This window comes from Lepidochelys kempii, chromosome 9, assembly GCF_965140285.1.
Source record: "Lepidochelys kempii isolate rLepKem1 chromosome 9, rLepKem1.hap1, whole genome shotgun sequence".
Classification (NCBI taxonomy): Eukaryota; Metazoa; Chordata; order Testudines; family Cheloniidae; genus Lepidochelys; species Lepidochelys kempii.
In genome coordinates this window covers 44,538,331-44,561,251 of record NC_136388.1, presented here as the reverse complement: position 1 = coordinate 44,561,251, position 22,921 = coordinate 44,538,331, and the positions used below count along the sequence as shown (strand labels likewise).

Here is a 22,921-nt window from a genome sequence, read left to right as displayed (position 1 = left end):
CCTCTAATTGCTACCTCTGTACAAACAAAAAATGATAGTATTTCTACCTGGCTCAAAAGTGAGGTTATCAAGAATCCTACACCAAGATGGGAGAACAGCCAATGCAAAGGAAATGAAATTTTGACCCCTCTTGGATGTTATAATGTGAGAGCAACAATGCCACCCAATGCTCAATGAAGTAATCATCTTCACTGGTAATTTTTATGGTTACAGGCAACATGCAAGCTATTGAGGCAAGCCTGACACTCTGGACATCAAACACTATTCCCTGATCCTACTTCATCTACAGGGATGCTTGCACGCTGTCCAACACGCAGACTGCGAGCTCTCTGAGGGAAAGACTGTCTTTTCTGTTACCTGTCTGCAAAGCACCTAGCCCAATGGCCCCTGATCTTTGACTGAAGTTCCTAGGCACTACCATAACACAAATAATAAACATAATCCCGCACTGGAATAGTCCTGTTCCTCACATTGTGTATCTCTGCTGTTAGTTTCTACACTTTTTCATACAGCTGTTTATCTTTTACTTGTTTAAATCTAACTTTCTAATTTTGCTTCCTTTTCCCCATGTTATCGACATTATTTTTCTATACTGTGATTTGTTTTTAATTCATTTCCCCATTCCCCTGCATCATCAGGCCAAGAATGGCAAGCACTAGGAACAAGTGTTGTGCCTCTGAGCGGCAACTGGCAGCCTCTGCCTAAGCCTTCCAAACACAAGACTTCCACCTGTTCAAATGAAGCTCTCTCTGAGTCACAGCAAATGCTATTTTGGGGCAGTTGCCAATTCCATAATGAAAGAATGAAAGAAAGGAATCTTAGATAGAAGTGAGATATTTCTTCTCCCTTTCACTGGCATGCAATCTACCATCCAGGCTTTCAAATACTTGTAATGCCATAATAGAGGTAAGTGGGACCTCTCTCATATTGTACAAACCCTATCTTACAATAAAGGAGAGAGTTATAGTGAAGGGTGCCTGGCTGACAGTCAGGTAGAATCAAATTCTCTAGCCGCAGACCAGATATAAAGCTGGAAGCAGGAGTGCAAAGCTTTTCCACACTGCACATTAATATGCACTAGCTCTGAAAGAGGACTATCAGTCTTCACTTCTGTTCAGCCCTTCATCTATCTGCTGACACTGCTAACAAGCATATCCACTGTGCATGTTGCATGCTCACCTGGTCCACTGGCCAATGGACGGAGACTTCCAAAATCATTTTACAGAAGCCACTGAACAGGTAAGTTTTCTATCACTATCAAGATGGAGCCATGTTTGTACGAATAACCAAGGAATGAAAAGCTTCAGATCCCATTGCTATGGTTCAAAGTTTGTCTCAGAGATTATCCCTTAAAACCAAGTGTGATTTACAGTGACTGTAAGGAGAATTAATGGTTATGCCATTTTCTGACAGGCTACTTGCTCCCACCAGACTTCCTATCTCCACTGGTATGTGCAGTTCCTGCTCCAAGCAGGCAGCTTCTATTCCACTTGCATCCCAGCTGAACCTGCCCATCATGTACCTTTCAATCACAGCTAGAGTGGCTGCACACAGAGCCTGCTGGGAGACAAAGGCACAGGAATTGGCTGAAGTGTTGAGTGGATATGAAGTTTGGCAGCTGGTGGCAAGAGAAGAAATGCAACTTTGGCAAAGTGGGGAGGCAGCAGTCTTCAGAAATTACAGAATCCTGCCTGTTGTGCAGTCAGAGACAGTCTGTCTCTCTCTCTCCCCTCCCCATTACGAAGCTCCTCGGAGAGTCCAGTCTGAAAAGCACTATGCTTTCCCCAGCATTGTTTGCATTGCATTTTAAGAGAAGGCATTGTAACAGCTGTAATGAGGATGAAGGATACAAAGATGATATATACTGGTACTGTAAGAGCAGACAAAACAGGTCAAAACCAAGAAGATCAGAGAGGGATCTTGCTCTAAGGGCTCCATCTTGCAATGAATCTCAGGTGGGGCCAGGTCCACTCGTGTGCAGCAGCTTGCAAGTCAGAGGCCAAAAGAGACTGCCAGCTCAAAGAATACATACAAATAAACTTTCTACTATTACTATTCACTGTGTTGTTACTGATCACCTAATTAAACGTGCATCTTACTGAGGAAAACTATGCACTGTGCACACTTAGAATACACTTATTGTCCCTTACAACGTCACTGCTCTTTAACAATTATTTTTCAAACTTAAATGATTATTCAGAGAGGACTAGCCACATGATAAGACCTCAATTTAACAGAAATCAGCAGCTTTTGTTGTTTTGAGTACAAAAAAAGTCAAAACAATTTCTTAAAAATACAAAAAATATTAGTGTATACTAGGGCTGTTAAGTGATTAAAAAATTATCCACGATGAATTGAACTGTTAAACAATAACAGAATACCATTTATTTAAATATTTTTTGATGTTTTCTACATTTTCAAATATATTGATTTCAATTATAACATCCATGCTGATGACGGGTTCTGCTTGATAACAATCCAAAGCAGTGTAGACCGACGCATGTTTGTTTTCATCATGAGAGTCAGATGCCACCAGCAGAAGGTTGATTTTCTTTTTCGGAGGTTTGGATTCTATAGTTCCGCATCAGAGTGTTGCTTTTTTAAGACTTCTGAAAGCATGCTCCACACCTCATCCATCTCAGATTTTGGAAGGCACTTCAGATTCTTAAACCTTGGGTTGAGTGCTGTAGCTATCTTAAGAAATTTCACATAGGTACCTTCATATAAACAACATGTGCTGAGTCATCATCCGAGACTATTATAACATGAAATATATGGCAGAATGCAGGTAAAATAGAGCCGGAGACATACAATTCTCCCCCAAGGAGTTCAGTCACAAATGTAATTAATGCATTTTTTTTTTAAACGAGTGTCATCAGCATGGAAGCATGTCCTCTGGAATGGTGGCCAAAGCATGAAGGGGAATACAAATGTTTAGCACATCTGGCATGTAAATACCTTGCAACGCCGGCTCCAAAAGTCCCAGGCGAACGCCTGTTCTCACTTTCTGGTGACATTGTAAATAAGAAGCAGGCAAAAGCATTTTCTCCTATAAATGTAAACAAACTTGTTTGTCTTAGCAATTGGCTGAATGAGAAGTAGGACGGAATGGATTTGTAGGCGCTGAAGTTTTGCATTGTTTTGTTTTTTGAGTGCAGTTATGTAATAAAAAAAAATCTACCTTTCTAAGTTGCACTTTCATGATAAAGAGATTGCTCTACAGTACTTGTATGAGGTGAACTGAAAAATACTGTTTCTTTTGTTTATCATTTTTACAGTGCAAATATTTGTAATAAAAAATAATAATATAAAGTGAACAGTGTACACATTGTATTCATAGAATCATAGAATATCAGAGTTGGAAGGGACCTCTGGAGGTCATCTAGTCCAACCCCCTGCCCAGAGCAGGACGAATCCCCAACTAAATCATCCCAGCCAGGGCTTTGTCAAGCCTGACCTTAAAAGCTTCTAAGGAAGGGGATTCCACCACCTCCCTAGGTAACGTATTCTTTGTTGTAACTGAAATCAACATATTTGAAAATGTAGAAAAACATCCAAAATATTTAATAAATTTCAAATGGTAGTCTATTGTTTAACAATGTGATTAAACGGAGCTTAATAGCAATTAATTTTTTTGAGTCAATCACATAAGTTAACTGCGATTTGTTGACAGCTCTAGTTTATACTTGTCTAACTCAAACTGGTCCAGTGGGTTTTCCATAGAGTTTCTGAGCAAAACATCCACAATTGGTTTGAGACCAAGCATGAAATTTCAGTTCAAATATTATTTTTAAAGGAAGTTCCTGGCTGAAAAGGTTTTTATTCTCAACCTTATTCCTAGCAAAAACCCTATCATCATAAAAACAAAGCAACATAAAACATTTGTGAAATGAAAATTCTGGTTGAAAAACTTGTTCAGATTAAATGGGATTAAAAATTCAGATTAAAAGGCCAATAATCTGAACTGCTCTTTATTTTTGGTTAATGGGGGAATCCAACAGATCACCTGGAATTGGGAATAAATTGAAAGGATCAAATAATTTTCAGGTTAAATTTGCACCCTGTCAGCAAGTTATTAAAAAAGAATCACATCAATGCTCTGACAAAAAGTATTGATGATTATGTACAGTTCGATCGGCCAGATTCTCCACTGCTTTATCTATCCCTTATGCAGTCATTTACTCCTGTGCAAAGAGAGTGCATTTTACATCAGCTGAACACAGTGTAAATGCCTATGCGAGGTGAAAAGCAGTGGTGAACCAGGCCCTATGTTCTCTACATAACTACTGAATATCAAGATATTTGTGAAGCAAAATTTACGTGTCAGCAGTCCAGTCTCCACCTGCCTGTCCTTCAGTGGCGCTACTAGAACTATGCAGAAAATTCCTGAACAAACAGGTGAAACCTGTGGGTTTAATTACAAACTGAACACTTGGGCTGGATTTGCTGAGGTTTTTGAGCTGTTCAGCAAACCAGACCAGTTTTAGAAGTTTCACATGGATGCTGTTTATAAAATAATCATATTTTAAAAAACAGTGGGTTTGATGAGTTTTGTTTTGAAGGACAAATCATCCAGGTTGAAGAAATTTGCATCTGGAGAAGGAACGGAGAGAAGGAAGAGGCAGTGCTACCTTCTCCAGAAGTTCATACTTTTATCAGCTGATCAGAAATTTGATCATTTTTCACACAGTTTAATTGTACCTTGTTTCATAAAGTGCTGCTGAAATGATTAAGAGAACTTAGAAGCATGGCAGTGGAATCAAATACTCAGAGTTTAAAATCCACATTGTACATATGAGAGTGTGTAAAAACTGATATACATCAACATAACACAAAATGATATTCCATTTCAAAAACAACTGGTGCTGAAAATGAATCAGTTTATGAACAGCTATGGCTGCGTTTATGCAAGGAAAAGAGAATGGGGAACTCCAGGGACAAGGAAAAGGAAAAAAAAACTTGTCAGCCACTCACCTTATCCCCTCAGACCCACCTAACCAGGGCTAAAGTTAGATTCGGGTGCATAAAGCTGAAACTCTCAGCAGTTCAAAGGATTTATGAAAAAATATTTTACTTCTGTCTCTTTTAATGTATACCATTTTCCTCTTATATCTGCTGTAAGTACCATGAGAGTGCAATGTTAATAAGATGTGCAAAGGCTTTTGTGTAGCTGAACAGTTTTATAGTAACGCATTGATAAATAAAAGGATTTGTCACTGTTAACACATTAACATGTCTCTCTGAGATCTAAGTCTGGACTCACTGTAGCAAATAATGCTGTCCTCTTCCAAGCATTTTCTTTCCAGGAATTTAATTGGTATTTCAATTTTTGCATTCATTGTTTAGTCACACCCTGATCCGTATCCCTGCCAATTGCCATCTTTACATGAAGTATGCAAGTAATTTTATAAAATGGATTTTCCAGTTTTCATCTGTAGACCATGGAACAACTACATCACACTACCTCTGTAAAAAGCCTGAATACCTTGTGCGAGTATGATAGGCTCCCTCCTGCTCTGAAAGGTTCCTCTTGTACCAGAGGATGCATACAATTTTATCCTACAAAAACGTCACATTCAATAGCATTAATTTACATGTATAGTGCACCCTCCATCCCCAAAGACCCCAATGCACTTTACAAACTTGCCCTCTCTGTACATACACTGTATAAATACACACTGCTATAGATATGGAGACAAGAATCACCCCCCACTGACATGCACCTCCTGCACGCATTGCCAGCATGTTCTTTGAAAGTCAGTTTTCCATGCTTTACATCATATCACCACCAAGGAGGAAAATAACACAATGTGATGTAAAGGCATGGCGATATCTTTGCCAGGAAAGTCCGGGGAATATATACAAGCAACCCAACAACTATACAATTTGGATGACTAAAGCTTCCCCGGCAGCATGCCACATAGGTTAAACTGATGTAAAGTCTGGTTTGTGGGGAATTGCACCTCCATTCTCCTACTTTGTCAGTATTTATAACAGCCCCAGTTTACTATTTGACAGATGACCCTCAGTCAATTGTTTATACAAGCAAAGGATGTTCACTATCAACAAGTCTGCCTGCTTACTAACGATGAAGATTTAAGAAAAACAGCACAACAATCCAATACTCATCAGCAGGAAAGAGGGTCCTGGAAGTGTTAGGTGGGGAAGGATACCGGGGTGGATACAGAGAAGATTTGTCTCATGACCTACCTGAGAGACCTTTCTGACAACATCACTGCCCACGCTAAGCCCCTGTACATAGGAGCGCACTGCGATGAAAGCTCTCGTCGCCTTCAGCTTCAGGTCCCTCGGAATTTCTCCAAAGGGTTTGTGCTGCTCAGAGTGTTTCACCATGCAGTCCAGGTACTCGTCAGTGATGTGGTACTGGGGATTCACCAGCTTGAAGAGGCGCTCCAGCAGGCGTGTCCAGAACTCATTGAGGGCCTCTTCCAGGTTGATGTTGGAGCCCCGGTAATAGCGTCGTAGCTCACTGTACAAGTCCTTGAAGAGCTTGATGTTCTGGCTGTACAGCTCTCCATATGTGCTAGGAAAAGTGTCATAGAGGGCTTTCTCTGACTTGTTCAACAAATCCTGGAAATAACCTGCAAAAAGAGGGAAAAGAAGAGGGTGACAGATCAACAGGAGAACTAGAAATCTCTACCAGGCCAGTCTAAAGACACCTATTTGGTTGCACCACTCAGGAGGCTGAGAAAAAGGAGCCAAGGGCAGCTTTTCCTCTTATCTTTTGAGTGAACTCCTCTTCCACCCATAATTTTAAGTCTTGAGCTGTTGTTAAAAGGACAGAGCAGGGTATGCACCACAACCAGCATGTAAGAGTGGTCTGCTGCCACCTTGCTCCTTCCCTCTATCAACATCTAAAAAAATATCAAGTGCAAGCTCTGGATATGTTCCTAAAAATCTGCTGTGCAGAGTGCAGTGTTCTGCCACTAAGCTTTCAGAGTCACATTTCTCCTTGGTTACTGCCTGGCCAAGCAAAGCAACCAATATAGCTAGGGCAGAAGTTAATGGCCAAGGGGATCCACATGGAAGTGCCCATCCTCAGCCTGCAGAAGTTCTTCTGAAACAATGAATGGTTACAGCAAAATGAAAGTTCAGTAATCCTACTTCTGCCTGTTTAATTGCTCTGGGTAATGTATATAAATCACTGTTAAATCAGTCTGACAAAGGGCTGTCAGGACTGAAGATGCTAAAAGCTTCTCTTCTGTGCAGCCACTGCGTGACAAGAACTCGTATGAACAAGTTAACAATCCCGTTTCAGAGACTGCACCAGAATTAACACACACACACACAAAATTGTTCAAACAATTCTTGAAACCTGGATGCTTGCTCAGAGTTTGAGAGATGCAAGACAAGTGCTTGATACAGTATAAAACATTTGTATTTGATAAAAGCCGCAAATTAACTTTGTATTATCCGTGATCTCATTAACAATAAATGACAACACATTTTATATTTCTTTCAACCCATATTGCCACAATGCTTCTGCAGTTAAAGCTGAGATAGTGTTTTCTTTCAAAGAATTTGTAGGATATTAAATATTAAGGCCCCAAACAGCAAGACGCTTAAGCTAGGATTTAACTTTAAGCACATGCATAATCTCTTCCATATTAGCAAACCATTTAAGCACATGCTCACCTGAGCAGTAACTTTAATGTTGACTTCAGTGGGACTACCCAAGTGAGTAAAGCCACCAGCGTTTGACCCTCAGGAAGTAAACTACTGCATAAACTCTCATTCACTTCCAGAAGATTTTTTAAAATTATATAATTTTTTCAGTAATGCACAGAAAGCAGGGTTGCACATTTAAATTAAGTTAGTAAAGACAGACAGTCCTAACAGTTGTCAGGTAAACAGGAAAAACTGGAAGTAGGGCATTCTATAAACACATAAATCTAGTAACATTTGGTAATGGATCTCAGCCACCATCGATCTCAGGAATTTTTTAATCCATTAAGGAGAATGTTAATGTTTAATGATGTTAATGATTAAAAAAACTAAAAGATCTCTTTAAAAAAATTATTGCCGTTAATTAGGTTAGCACCCCAAACTCCCTCCTGCACCCCAACCCCCTGCCCCAGCCCTGAGCCCCTCCCAGAGCCAGCACCCCATACCCCCTCCTGCACCCCAAGCCTCAGCCCTGAGGCCCCCTCCTGCAACCAAACCTCCTGCTCCAGCCCTGACCCCCCTCCCAGAGCTTGCACTCCTTACCCCCTACTGCACCCAACCCCCCTGCCCCAGGCTCAGCTCAGAGCCTCCTCCCACACTGCGAACTCCTTGGCCCAGCCCAGAGCCCTCACCCACTCCGAACCCCAACCCCCTGCCCCAGCCACCGGTGAAAGTGAGTAAGGGTGGGGGAGAGCAAGCAACGGGAGGTGGGTGTGTGGAGTGAGTGAGTGGGGCAGGACCTCAGGGAAGGGGCAGGGTAGATCCCTTAAATTCAAAAAGTGATCTTGGGCATAAAAAGGTTGGAGACCACTGGGTTAGACTAACACCTGTTAGGCATGGTCTAGGAGCTTTACTTGGTCCTGTCTCAGTGCAGGGGGCTTTAAATGTCATTAAATGGCACCTGGAGACTCCAGAAACAGAAAATGAAGACTATATCCAGTTCAGGCAACAGGAAAATGTAGATAAATGGAGTGTACTGCAAATATTCCTTTAGGAATATGAGTGGGGCACCCGAGACACCACCCTTCTCATTTCCAGACCTCAATTTTGCATTTCATTCAAAAGATTGAACCTCCACAACCAACCGTCTCCTCCTAGCACCATGCCAGAGCAGTGACTGAGAGGTTACTAGAGGAAAGATTCCCACCTCCTGAATTGTCAACACCATCTTGTTTTCCCCCTAGAAGTCTCCCATTCATCCAGCTACTGTCCAGGCTGGACACTGCTTATCTTGGGAGCCCTAACAAGATCCCTGTACAATATAGCATGTTCAAGTCACACACAGCATGGTGATGTGTACCAATGTGCCTGAATGGGACGGAGCCCTTACTTGTCACAGAGTGCACTTGTTCAGGATGGTACTTGACCTTAACCAGCTGGTGATCTTTCCCATTCCTGCTGTCGCTACACAAAACATAATTGCTAGCTGATCCTCTCCATGTGACTTTAACGTTTAAAGTTTCTCTTTGGTACAGCAGTGGAACCTGAGTGATTAGGCTGATTTCCTATCTATCCTTCCTCTCTGCTTGTTTTCTGCTTCTACACTCTACCTAACAAGTATTCCTGTTGTGCTTCAGGTCATGTGGTTTGATGAGTGTGTTCTGTGACCTATGAGGATGGATGGGTAACTGAGAACTGCAGAGATTTCTCTCTATAAAGAATGTTCAAATTGAGTATATATGTGGCACAAGTCATTTATAAGGAGGGACCTATAACTGTAGAACTGTGGATTAACAAAGTAATCCAACCCCCCGGTGGAACGTACACACGCAGAGGTCACTGGTCATCCTGTATTCATTAGTGTTCTGTGTGCAGTAGCTTTGACAGGAAGAAATATTGCCAAGTCCAGAGAACTCAGGGGCTCTGGTAATTAGGCTTCCGAAGTGTAGTTGACTAATGGGCACCTTAGCACTGGCTAGAAATAACTACCTGTGAAAGAAATATGGGGCACAGGAGAGTGTGTCGAAATAAAAAGCTGGAAGATGACAGTTCTGCTATAGGAAATCAGGGAGAATGTTTTTAAAAAATACCTGGTCTCTCTTCCCAAGATTTAAATAACTGGAGTTCTGAGCAGCAGCGTGTCTAGTGGGGAGAGAACAAGACAGGGGCCCATGAAGTACCAAGTTCTGATCCTGACTGCTACCGTCTGCTACTTCTATTCTACCCTCAGATAACAAGTGCTAAATCTCACCTGTGCATCTGATGAGAGAAATTATGTTTATGAAGGCGAAGGAATACGAGTGCAAAGGCATGTGCTGGTGTTGGCTGGCGCTGTCTGAGGGAGGTATTTAATCTCACTCTATCACTCTCATCACCATAGTATCTGAGAATGTCACAAACATTATGAATTTAGCATCCCGAGCCCCTGTGAGGTAAGGAAATAAGTATCAACATCCCCACGTTACAGATGGGGAAAGTGAGGCAGAGAGGGTGTGACCTGCTCAAGATCACATAAAGTGAGCGGTGCAGATAGGATGAAAACTCAGGCATTTCTGGGTTATAATCTTCTGCTCTGTTCACTAGACAGCTCTGTCTATCAGCACTCGAGATATCTAAACCCTCGATAGGTAGGGCAGATGTTTTAAGTACTTTTCTTTTTTAAAAAAATATTGTCATGGGTGGTTGGTGCAGAAAGGTTTCAGCATCCGGAGAGGAGGTCTCTCTGAAGAAGTAGTGGGGGAAGGCAGCTCTAAGTTTGAGATGAAATTGCTTGTTATGGGGATCACTGCAAATGGTCTTAATTCTTTCCCTTGCCCACCAAGTGCTCTCCCAGGCTGTGTTGGTGCACTCTCCATCTCATTCTCCTTTGAGTCCTGGTGCTCCTTTCCCTCTTTAAAAATAATCTTGGAGCTCAGCTGTATCTGTGCCGCACAGTGAAATGCATACAGTGGATTTTGCAGAGCTCCAAAACTCACAAGACTAGGAGCCGTGGGGTGTCAGAGGCTCCTTTTTGGGACAAGTCCTACAACAATTCACTGGGGCAGTGCTGTGCCAAGACTAAGATCAGACACAGATGGGTCTGGGGATTGATAGCGGGGCAGTAGCTAGCCAGCCAGCGATACTGAAACTGGAAAACAACACCATTTCAATGTAATTGTCTGTGACACCCATGCAAAACTGGGACATTCCCAGGGAATTAAACTATCTGGACACTCTAACATTTGGCTTTGCCTCAGCAGAGTCTGTCAGTCATGTTCAAATATTTATTAGCAGCCACATTTTAAAACCTGGCTACTGACTGTGAGTGACTCACTGCCTGGGGGCACCACGTGAGACACTTAAAGGCTGATTTTATCCAGAGGCACTAAGCATCGGCAGCTCCCACTGACCTAAAAAGGGGATACTCAGCACATCTGAAAAACAAGCCTTAATGTCTCAAGCTGGGCACCCAAAACAGAATCACTCTCAAATCAGTGGCCACTACTTAAAGTTTCCAGCCTAGTTTTATATGATTTAAATTTCTCTAGAGACTATATGGCAACCCCCATTTTCTCATGTTCTCTGTATATATCTGTCTATCTTCCTACTGTATTTTCCACTGCATGCATCTGTTGAAATGGGCTTTAGCCCACATAAGCTTATGCTCAAATAAATTTGTTAGTCTCTAAGGTGCAACAAGTACTCCTCATTCTTTATAGAGACTATGAGACTCATAGACTTTAAGGCCAGAAGGGACCAAAATGATTATCTAGTTTGACCCCCTGCACATGGCAGGCCACAGAACCTCACCGATCCACTCCTGTAATACACCCCTAACTTCTGGCTGAGTTACTGAAGTCCTTGAATCATGATTTAAAGACTTCGAGTTACAGAGAATCCACCAGTTATACTAGTTTAAACCTGCAAGTGGTCCATGGCCCAGACTACAGAGGAAGGCGAAATAACTCCAGGCCATTATCATCATTTAATATATAAACTGCAGTAGCACCAGAGGCCTCTTTTTAAAAAAAATTATTAATTTTATACCCTGGTTCATCTCACCAGATTAAAATCTATTCCTTTCTTGAAAGATATCCTCTCAATGCCTGTGCGCAGCCAACATGCTGCTAAAGGGCCCTTGCAGTCATCCAAGGCATCTGTAAAAGTAACTCGTAATGGAGGGTCCTTGACATGGAGAAAAATCAGATGCTGATCCCATTAGCAAGTGCTTAGCTGAAGATCTCATTTTAATGAGTAGTGAAAGGGCTTTACGAGCTGGTTGTCCTAACACATAGTTTATCAAATACACTCACCTTGAATTGCTTATCAAGATGAATAGCAATTCAGCTACTTTCTTCTTCTTGTGGCAATCTCCCACTGAAAGATCCTCATTTCTCCTTTGTTTGCCCTTATCACAAGAGAGGCGATGGAGGGAAGCTATCACTCCTGAGGGCAGGCTGGGCAGGCCTGGGTCTACTATCTCACCGCTTGTGAGTCTCTGGAAGCTGTTTATAATTAGAGTTGCCAACCCTCCATGATTGTCCTGGAGTCTCCAGGAATTAAAAATTATGTCATGTGATGAAACCTCAAGTAATATGTCCAACCAAAATTGGCAGCCATATGTTTATTCTGTAACTTTGCCCTTTAATAATTTTAGGTTTCAGAGTAACAGCCGTGTTAGTCTGTATTCGCAAAAAGAAAAGGAGTACTTGTGGCACCTTAGAGACTAACCAATTTATTTGAGCATGAGCTTTCGTGAGCTACAGCTCACTTCATCGGATGCATACCGTGGAAACTGCAGCAGACTATTATTGCTAGACCTTCAATGGTAGCAGAAGATGATTTTATCTCTGTTGTCATAAAGTTATCACTGTTTCTGCATCCTGCCAGTGACCTGACGGCTGTTAATGGAGGTATTAAAGTTTTCATTTCACTGAAAGGCCTTGACCACACTGACTGTTCCACTGTGAGCAATTAAAATGTTAGTATTGGCCTGTGCATAATGGACATGAGCTTCCATACTAGTAATTCCACTTCACTTCCATTTATCCACCCTGCTATATCTACATGCAGCAGTAAAGTGCATTGCTCCCAGTAACCTATAACAGAAGCTTTGGCATAACAGTGGTTTCTGGGAGATTTCACCCAGTGGCTTGTGCACTGTGGGATGGCACTAACAGGACTACTTACAACGTGCCAGCGCTTCTCATCTACACCAGCCGAAGTGAAGAAGTCAATCATTATTTAGAGTTACTCGCAGCAGATCTAACAAATGGTCTAAAGCACACACACCTTGACAATGTTTGTAACAAATATCTGCATAGAGGCTCAGTATGCTATGGACAACGGATGTTATTTAGCATGAAAAAAATTCTCCAGGGTAGAAGAGGCCTTAGGGAGGGAGTATGGTCTAGTGGCTAATGCATGGTACTGAGAGTAAGGTGTTATGGCTTCTATTCTTGGCTTTGCAACTAACTCCGTGTGGTCTTCGGCAACTTATGTAACTTTTGTGTTCCCTTTTTTTGCTGTCTGTAAAATGGGTGGGCTAATATTTACATTTCACCCACAGAGAGGTTGTGGAGTTTAATTGATGCTTGTAAAACCAATGGAATTTAGAAGATGCTCTGTTAGCTTAAAGTGTTTTTAATGTAAAATTTCAAGTATCCATTTACAATTTAATAAGATTGCATTCAAGCTCTCCTTCTTGTATAATCAGTGTTCTTTTTGTGGCAACTGATGTTTGCTGCACAAGTTGATAAGTGATCCCGGTATTAAATGGCAACTTGCCATTCATCACAAGAAGGAAAACAACAACAAATGCAGACCGATTTGTCAATTCAAGGAAAGGCTGCTTTTTCTGTTCACTACAAGAGAAACAAGATGTATATCTTTCTGTCAAAAAACGGGAAACTGCTCCTTGAAAAAGTCCAATCTAATTAAGAGCTGATGAACTATTACTTCTCACCTAGGTAGGAAAATTCAAATTACAATTAGCTCATTTGCAGAAGGTTTAAGTTATTCTGGATTTCACACACTGATAAAAAAAATACCTACACTAGTTAGGGAAAATTAATTAGCAATTAGGCCCAAACGTGTGGCTGACAAATAGCCAATCTGGCACAGAACGTAAATGTCCACCTTGCAGTGTGTATTAGGCACTCAGGCCTCAGATTTGTCAGGAGAGATGGTACAGCAGCTTGTATTAATTACCACAATAATCAGCTCAGTCTGATTTGCTCAGGCATCCTAAATCATCCAGTATATATTGTGCATTGCCTGCAGAAGTAACACAGGTATTGTCATAGTAGCATTACATCTTCTCATGAACATAGCCTCTGCCCATACTAGTAACTAGTAACCTTGATTCAGCAAGGTATTTAAGCATGTGTGTAGTCCTAACAACTTTAATGAGAGCGTTAATATGTTTAACCACCTTGCTGAAACAGGACCTAGAGACACTAATCCGTACTACAGGTTTCAGAGTAACAGCCGTGTTAGTCTGTATTCGCAAAAAGAAAAGGAGGACTTGTGGCACCTTAGAGACTAACCAATTTATTTGAGCAATAGCTCATTACCAGCAGGAGAGTGAGTTTGTGTGTGTATGGGGGTGGGGGGGATGTGAGAACCTGGATTTGTGCAGGAAATAGCCCAGCTTGATTGTCATGCACATTGTGTAAAGAGTTGTCACTTTGGATGGGCTATCACCAGCAGGAGAGTGAATTTGTGTGGGGGGGTGGAGGGTGAGAAAACCTGGATTTGTGCTGGAAATCACTTTAGATAAGCTATTACCAGCAGGACAGTGGGGTAGGAATAGGTATTGTTTCATATTCTCTGTGTATATATAAAGCCTGCTGCAGTTTCCACGATATGCATCTGAGGAAGTGAGCTGTAGCTCACGAAAGCTTATGCTCTAATAAATTGGTTAGTCTCTAAGGTGCCACAAGTCCTCCTTTTCTTAATCCGTACTAATTTCAGATAGGGACACTAATTGATACTACTGCTTTTAAAAAAGAAACAAAACTCTCTAAAATGATCTGAAACAAAAGGTCAGGCTACCTGAACCATGGGTAAAAGACGGCTAGGGAAATAAGGTAATTAAACCCAACGCCTTCCTCAGCCAAAGAGCTCATAAAATGTGCTACAGGTGGGTTTCCTCTACAGTATTGCCAACTTCAATCATTCAAAAATCGTGAATCAAAAAGAACCACAAAATTGCCTTAAAAATCATGACATTTTTAAATGATATATTTTGAGTTCTGTAGATTTCCCTTCTGATTCTTGAGCCTTTAAGATCTGCATTTTCAAGTTATTCTCCACAAGCAAGAGAGCTAGACACTAACTTTTTAAAAAAGAAAATAAAGAAGAAAACGGATTGACAGGTTTCAGAGTAGCAGCTGTATTAGTCTGTATTCGCAAAAAGAAAAGGAGTACTTGTGGCACCTTAGAGACTAACCAATTTATTTGAGCATAAGCTTTTGTGTGCTCAGCTCACGAAAGCTTATGCTCAAATAAATTGGTTAGTCTCTAAGGTGCCACTAGTACTCCTTTTCTTTTTGCGAAAACTGATTGAGATTCTCAAAGTCTCAGATGACTCCAGAACTTGGGACCTTAAGAAAAAACACCAAATATCACAAGATTCAGGATGAAATTGCAAGAGCTGGCAAATTTTGAAGGTCTCTATCAGTAAGAGACACTCCTGCACAAGTCAAGAGGTATTTAAGAAAGTTTCTCTCCCTCAAACTGTAAGAGCTCTGCAGGTGGCAAATGTACTTTACTCACAAGGCAAATCTGAGTGGGGGTCTCTCTTGTATACATCCTTACCCTCTTCTAGTCTTAGGAGGCCTGCAAAGAATGAGACACGGGCTCCTTATCAAGTATCCAGAAGCCCTGCCTCAATCACATCACAAAACCCTCAGGCTGAGCCCCTGCCATTCTTAGAGATTTCACTACATAGCTAAATTAACCGAAGTGTTTTCCTTCAACTCACCTGTTGAAGGCCTTGATTTAGTTGCTGCACATTTACCAAAGTTTTCTCTATGGGCAAATCCTTCCTCAATCATGAGCTTTATGAACTTAGCAACAAAATAACTCACACAAGCTCAGTTGTAGGGGATTTTCTAAAACTAATAATTCAGACAAATGAAACCCAATTTCCTCTGGGACAATGCTTCTCAGCGAGGGCTATTTGTGTCCCAAACTTCACCGTTCAAACTCCCGCTGTAAAACTGTTAAAAGGAAGTCACCAGAAATGGAAGTGGGTCCCCCCTCCCCCAACTCTCGTGCTCAAAACCAACAATATCATTTTTGCTCAAATGAAATTCAACTTTAGACAGATGCTAAGTCTGGAAAACTGTCTGAAATATAAACGTCCAGAAACTTACAAACAAAAGAAAACTAGGGTGGTACATTGGAAACCACTACGCAACCTTGACTAGCGCCACTGTAGCTACTCCTGCTGTCATAATGACAGGAAAAGATGATTATTACAGGATTAATCTTTTAACCACAGTCTGTAACCTTTGCATTTGAACAAGATTGCAAATCCCTACCTGTGTCTCCAGCTCACAACTTCCCAGTGTTCACAGTTTATATTTTCAAAGCATCCACATTTTCACAGTTCTGAGTTCAAATTGGAAAGCTGTGAACAGTGAGGCAGGGACTCTCTGTAAAGACTGTAATTAAAAAAAACACCCCAGGGCTAAGTACTTTCTTCTGTCTTTTTGATGCCATCTGATAATTCTACATAGGGATCCCACTGAGCTTACTGCAATTAACAAGGTGGGGGAAAAAAACCCAAATGGCTCTCACTTAGGCAGAAAGAGACTAACTTTCTTTAAAGCACATACATCATTTTGGAAATAAACCATCAAAATGTGAAAAATTGAGAAAACTGTATTATTGCTAAGATACACAAATTATTAACACCTCAATAAGGAGGTTGTGATCTAGCCAGTGCAACCAAGTAAGAGAAAATAGCAGTTTTGAGGAGCGGGGATCTAGCAATAGGAGAATGTAGTAGTCTCACATCTCCACAAAGGAGGCCATCGATAGGGACTTATCTTCCTAAAGAAACTGAATCAACACTGTGAAAACCGTCAGCCCAGCCAGAGAGTTTGCATGGAAAACTAGCCTATGACTCCTAAAACTGCAGATATAATCCTGCCAGGTTGGTTGGTGGGAGGAACTAGGTATACAAATCAGGAAAAGTATCAAATACTGTATCACAATTTCTCAGGTCTGACTGAATGCATGAATTTGTGATGAAATTCATATGGGCATAGAGTCAAGAAGATTTTCTGCTTCTAAGTTTGTCCCCTACCGTGAAAGAGAGGGCACGTGAAATACGCTCACTATGAATGCTGCTGTCATAGTTCAAGGATACTGCTCTAAGAATGAGAGAAACAAAAATAAGTTGGTGGTGTCCTGTACAATGTTAACAAGGGCAAAAGAAATAGAGTGGTGGGTTTTATTCCTAATTTCAGAACTTCCTTCTGGAGCTAGATGTATCAGATTGACTGGGGACCTGGAGTAGGCATACTGTCTTCTCGTGATGAGTTTCCATTTAATATACTGTTTTACACTCCAACGCCTTCTAGTCTGACTTTCACAGCTTCCACAGCTGATTTTAATGCTGTCCCTGCAGCCACAGAAATATTAGAAGAGAAATAATTCAGCAAAATATTTAAATTTGTTAAAATCTAAACTAAATGCTTATTCAAATCTGTTGCATTTACTTTAATGTGTGTGGTAATATTTTATTTAAACCATTATTATTACTCTAGGGTTGCCAGGCGCCTGTTTTCAACCATTTTCGACTGGGTTTTGGGCCGTTAAAAGTCCAGTTGGCGGTGCAGCGGGGCTAAGGCAGGCTCCCTGCCTACCCTGGGTCTGCACAGCTCCCAGGAAGCAGATGGCATGTCTGGCCCCTAAGCGCAAGGGTGATCAGGGAAACCCCGCATGCTGCTCCCGCCCTCAGCACCGGCTCCACAGCTCCCATTGGTCAGGAATCACTGGCCAATGGGAGCTGCGGGGGTAGCGCCTGCAGGCAGCGCATACTGCACAGAGCTGCTGGCCGCCCCTCTGCCTAGGGGCCGGACATGCCAGTTACTTCTGGGAGCTGTGTGGAGCCAGAGCAGCATATGCACTGTATGATACTACTGCTTTTAAAAAAGAAACAAAGCTCACTAAAATGATCTGAAACAAAAGGTCTGGCTATCTGAACCTTGGGTAAAAGATGGCTAGGGAAATAAGGCAATTAAACCCAACGCCTTCCCCAGCCAAAAAACTCATAAAACATGTTGCAGGTGAGTTTCCTCTACAGTATTGCCAATTTCTAATAGGTAGCATAGTCCAAGGATACCTTAGGTCCCTATGTGCCAGACCCTGCTCAGGAGGCTGCCGGCAAACTTCCAGTGCTAGAACACCCCTTTTACGTGGTATACCCTTCTGACTGATGGAAAAATAGCAAGATGTGCATAAGAGCAAGTGGCAAAAAACATGTAAGCACCTGTTTTGAAAGTGATTCCTGACCCTAATAGATGGACAAGCTGTATATCATCCCAGCAGAGAGATCCATGCATATAAAATACCTTAAACTTAATACAGCTGACATCTAAACCATTTGCACGGATAGCTTCTCGATTGTTTAAACCTTTTATTTCCTTTTAGGGACGTCTACCCCATTATAACGCTAATGCAGGGATCAGCAACCTTTGGCACGCGGCCTGTCAGGGAAAATCCACTGGCGGGCCGGGATGGTTTGTTTGCCTGCAGCATCCGCAGGTTTGGCTGATGACAGCTCCCGCTGGCCGCGGTTCGCCATTCCAGGCCAATGGGGGCTGCAAGAAGTGGCGGCCAGCACACCCCTCAGCCCACGCTGCTTCCCGCAGCCCCCATTGGCCTGGAACGGCAAACCGCGGCCAGTGGGAGCTGTGATCGGCCGAACCTGCGGATGCTGCAGGTAAACAAACCGTCCTGGCCTGCCAGCAGATTTCCCTGACGGGCCGCGTGCCAAAGGTTGCCAATCCCTGCACTAACGTGAGGAATAAAGCATTATTAAGAGATGGCGCTGTTACGGTAAATTTCCCAAAGGCTTGTCTCCACTAAATGTGTAAGAAACTGCAAGCACCAAGTGCTGGCGTATGCATGGGAAGTCTAACTGTTCAAACATGCACTTTTAATAGTCTTAACAACAGGGCAATCTGAAGTGTGTGTTTGCAATTGGTCTTTACAGCTGCAAAATGGTAACCCTTGGTCAACTGAAACTTTTGTGACCTTCCAGATACATTGAATAGTCACACAAACAACCACAATCCTACAAGCAGATCCAGGCACGTGGACCCTGGTGCCTGGGCAGAGCCCTGCTGAAGTAAATGAAAAGTATAAGGTTCTGCCTATATACAGCCACAGGCGGGATCAGAACCTCAGATTGTAAGGTCTTTGGGACAGGGACTCAGACTATTTTGTAAAGCTCCATTTGCATTCATGGCACAATAAGCAATCAGCAGCCATAATAAAGACTTTAATACTTTTAAAATCTGGTCTTCATTTCCTCTCATGCATTTTAGGTGTTTGGTATTTATTTAGCAAGGGATATTTTTTAATCTGGTCTCCTCTTAAGTATGTTTCTACTACAACTACCGGTCTATTGAGACTAGGGTACCACAAAGGGACTTATTGGAAGGGTATCACAGCATGAAATAACTCCTGATATAAGGTACTTCACAAGGACAAGGGAAGGATTGAAGAGAGAGTCTTAAATTAGCTCATTCACAAAAGGCTGCTACATACTCCTCCCCCGCACTCCGCCACCTCTGTAGCTATGCAGAAAATCTGCTGGAAGAGTCAGGAAGTGGCAGTATTCTTTGAAGACAACATGTTTTTTATCTGAGCAAACCTATATACAAAGGCAAGTCAACTGGCATAACAGCTATTACTGACAGGAACAAGAAGAGTGGTAGAATTAATTGTCAATATTGCCTCTTCCTTAACAGACTTATTCTACAAGAGCTAAAGAACCACATTTCTCTAACCGCAAAACAAGCTCAAGAACAGCATGAAGTACTGTGAATTGTTGACAATTTTCTTTATGATGTATATCACCTCATAAATGCACTGTGTGTATTTACACCTTTGCGGTCTTTTTTTTTTTTTTAACTCAGGAAATAAAAGTGGCTGTTTTCTACTGTTGAAATAGACCATCAGTGACATACAAAACATGCTCACATCATTATATATTGGAAGGACATGGTCAAGGTAACTTTTGTAAGTATATATAAACAGACAACTACCGTGTTTGTGGAGTTATAGCTATATGACAAATTGGAGAGGCATGTTATAAATTGCAGAGGCAAACTGATCCACTTATCAGATGCCTGTGCAGTTTATCACATGCTTCTGACCACATTACTTGCCCGCTAATCAATCTCACTGGGATTTATTCTAACATTCCAAACCTTTCAGCAGCTTCAGACAGCTGCTGCCGTTTCTAAAAGTCAACCTGGTGGAGAAATTGTTTCCTCCAGATCTCTTCCCAACCCACCCCCAAAACTAAATTAAATTTAAAAAAATATAAAAAATTAAACAAATTAAGAGCTTGACAACTTTTCTTTGTTTATAACAACCTCATAGATTACACCTCCTAGGTTCCATTTCCTTACTTAAACCAGTGCATGATAGGAGAATTTCTTTTATCATAGGAAGAAAAGGAGTACTACCAGGGCTCTTCACTTTGACTTTTGCTGTTCAAAATACACATCAACAAATTATTAGTTTTTAAAAAAACACAAAAATATTTACAGGGACTCTGCAAAAAACAAAAACCCTGTGCCTATTCATCACTGACATGTGTCCCTTTCGAAGAGGGACTTTTGCACTCAAACAATTTTTGAAACCCTCAGATCAATAGACTTCCTATGTGTTTAATAAATCTGTAGACTCCACCCCACAGTAGTAGGTCAGAACTGACTTGTGCTCCTCAATTAGTACTGCCCTCTGCTCAAGGTGCCTTTAGGACAAACTGTTCCTCGCGGGTTAAAAAAAGACTACTTGCCACTACACTTTTGCTACAAAGAATATCTAAGACACCCAGCAGCTCTTTCCTGGGCACGAGGAGGACAGAATTCACCAACTGTTGAAATAACATTTCGATACAGGCCAGATTCTCCTTATCATGTTATTTCCATAATTGCTCAGTTAAATCTATAAACTATTTTATCTGTGGTTTCCCTTCCTCTCCTGCTATCAAAATGCATTCCACCTGTCTTCTTGGAAAAACCAGCTGTCTGTGAAATCCCCTCTTATGAAATTATTGTATTCATAAAGAAAGAAAACTACCACAATGCAGTTATTGTTACTTGTCCCTCTTCCAAAGCGTGGGGGCGCCAGAGTTTGTCTAACCATTTTATATTTAATATGGGCTATTTTTCCTTGCCTTGTTCTCTGAACGGCTGAACTGTTTTGGCTGAAATTTTCCAAAAAATGTCAGGCTGAGGCAGACACTCAGCACAGAAAATTTTAGCCCAAATAGTTGAAGTTTGCCAAAGTTATAAACAACTGAAAAAGGGGTCTTATTATGGGAAGTGTCATACAACCTTAATAATAAGGTGGATGAGCCAATATCTTTTATTGGATCAACTTCTGTTAGCCAGCTCTGTTGGTTCTTCCTCAGGTTGAGTTTTATGAAGCTCAAAAGCTTGTCCCTTGCACCAACAGAAGAAAACTGAAAGGATATCCTCTCCTATTAATGCATATTTACATCACTAGTGCTATAAGGGATAAGTGCAGTCCATGCATTCCCTTAACTGGAAAAAATACTATGGTCTCCCTAAGTATGGATAGTTAAAAGGATGTGACTTTTTTCTTTTCTAAAGGAACAGATATTGGTTTTACCTGTTGCACTGAAATTTAGATCCCAACACAATAGTCTGATTTCTCTTCCATTTGAGGACTTCTGTTCTGGTTTGGTCAGAACAAGAGCTCTTCTTAACCTTCATCCAGCCCTAGAATCTAAAATTTTCAGACCAGATTTTAAAAAGCATGTGCCCTACAATTAGCCTCTTGTTCAGTTTTAGGACCCTAAATAAGCAGACACCTACACTGCCAAAAAACCTCTCCCACCCCCTCAACCGGCGGCAGCAAGTCTCAACACCTGGGTCAACTGGTTTAATAACCGGTTATTAATAATGGGTTAATAAACTGACTCAGGCTCGTAGGGTCCATGGTACTGGGCTAAAAATAGCAGCATAGATAGTCATGCTTGGGCTGAAGCCCAGGCTCTGAGACCCTCCCTGTTTGCTTGGTTTCAGAGCCCAGGCTCTAGCCCAAGCAGGAACACCTACGCTGCTACATTTAGCCCCCGTAGTGCAAGACCTATGAGCCCGAATCAACTGATTCAAGTTCTGGGACTTGCTGCCACGTCGTAGGATTTCCCCCCCGCCAGTGTAGATGTACCCTGCATGGCCTGATTTTCAAAACTGCTCAGAACCCATCAACTCCCACTAACTTTTGCAATTCAAGCCACTTTGAACCAGTGCTTAAATATGGATTTAGAAGCTTAACTTAGGCACCCATATCAGAGAACCATAGCCCTTGTAGTTAAATACTCATAAGTGTACGATGGCTCAGTCTTCTAAGCCTTAAATTGATCTTAAAGTTGAAAGGCATTCAGTTTTTTTAAAACTGGGTTTTTTAAAGATAATTTCAAAGCTAAAATGACTCCAAACACTGGATCACTTCAAACTCATGGCCATCTAAGCTTTACGCATAATTTTATAACACTGAACTAATTTTCCTTAAAGTTGGCTGGGTTAGTACATTTCACTGAGATTCATAGAATAAGTAAAGTTTAAAGAAACTTGTCCAGTATTCAGAAGTTTTTGAATTATGCCTGAATACATTTTCTGCCGGGAATGGTCGGGAGAGATGATTGATTGATTGTTAAATGTACATATACAACACGAATTACTAGACTGATTTAGTAGTCATATAGAAACCATTTAAAAAAATCACATCATGGCTGAGCCAAACATGGAAAATTTTGACCCAAAAGCTATTTGTTTCAGAAATTTGTAAGGTAAAAAAAATGTCTGTGGATGGAATTGTAATTTAACCTTAATTACAGCTCCGACTGCTTTAGAAGTTATATAACTCTCATGTTAAAGACTTCTTACTCTACTGCAGTGGATGGTGAAATGCTTTGATCAGTAGCCTTATTTCCCACCACCTCACCTCTTTACAGAAGTGTAATCCCCAATATAGCCTTACTTGGAGGAAGATTATGTTTTAAAGGACAGGGAAGAGGCTGGGCGAGGTGCAA

At 41.4% G+C, this 22,921-nt stretch overlaps 1 protein-coding gene across 1 annotated transcript in view; it reads right to left on the bottom strand.

Moving 5' to 3' along the window:
- The window catches only part of GPC1 (glypican 1), a 322,306-nt gene that overhangs the window by 59,925 nt on the left and 239,460 nt on the right, over positions 1–22,921 (bottom strand). Inside the window, exon 3 of the mRNA XM_073360055.2 lies at positions 6,211–6,602. Coding sequence (XP_073216156.1) covers positions 6,211–6,602 — 392 coding nt within the window. The remainder of the gene's footprint in view (positions 1–6,210; positions 6,603–22,921) is intronic.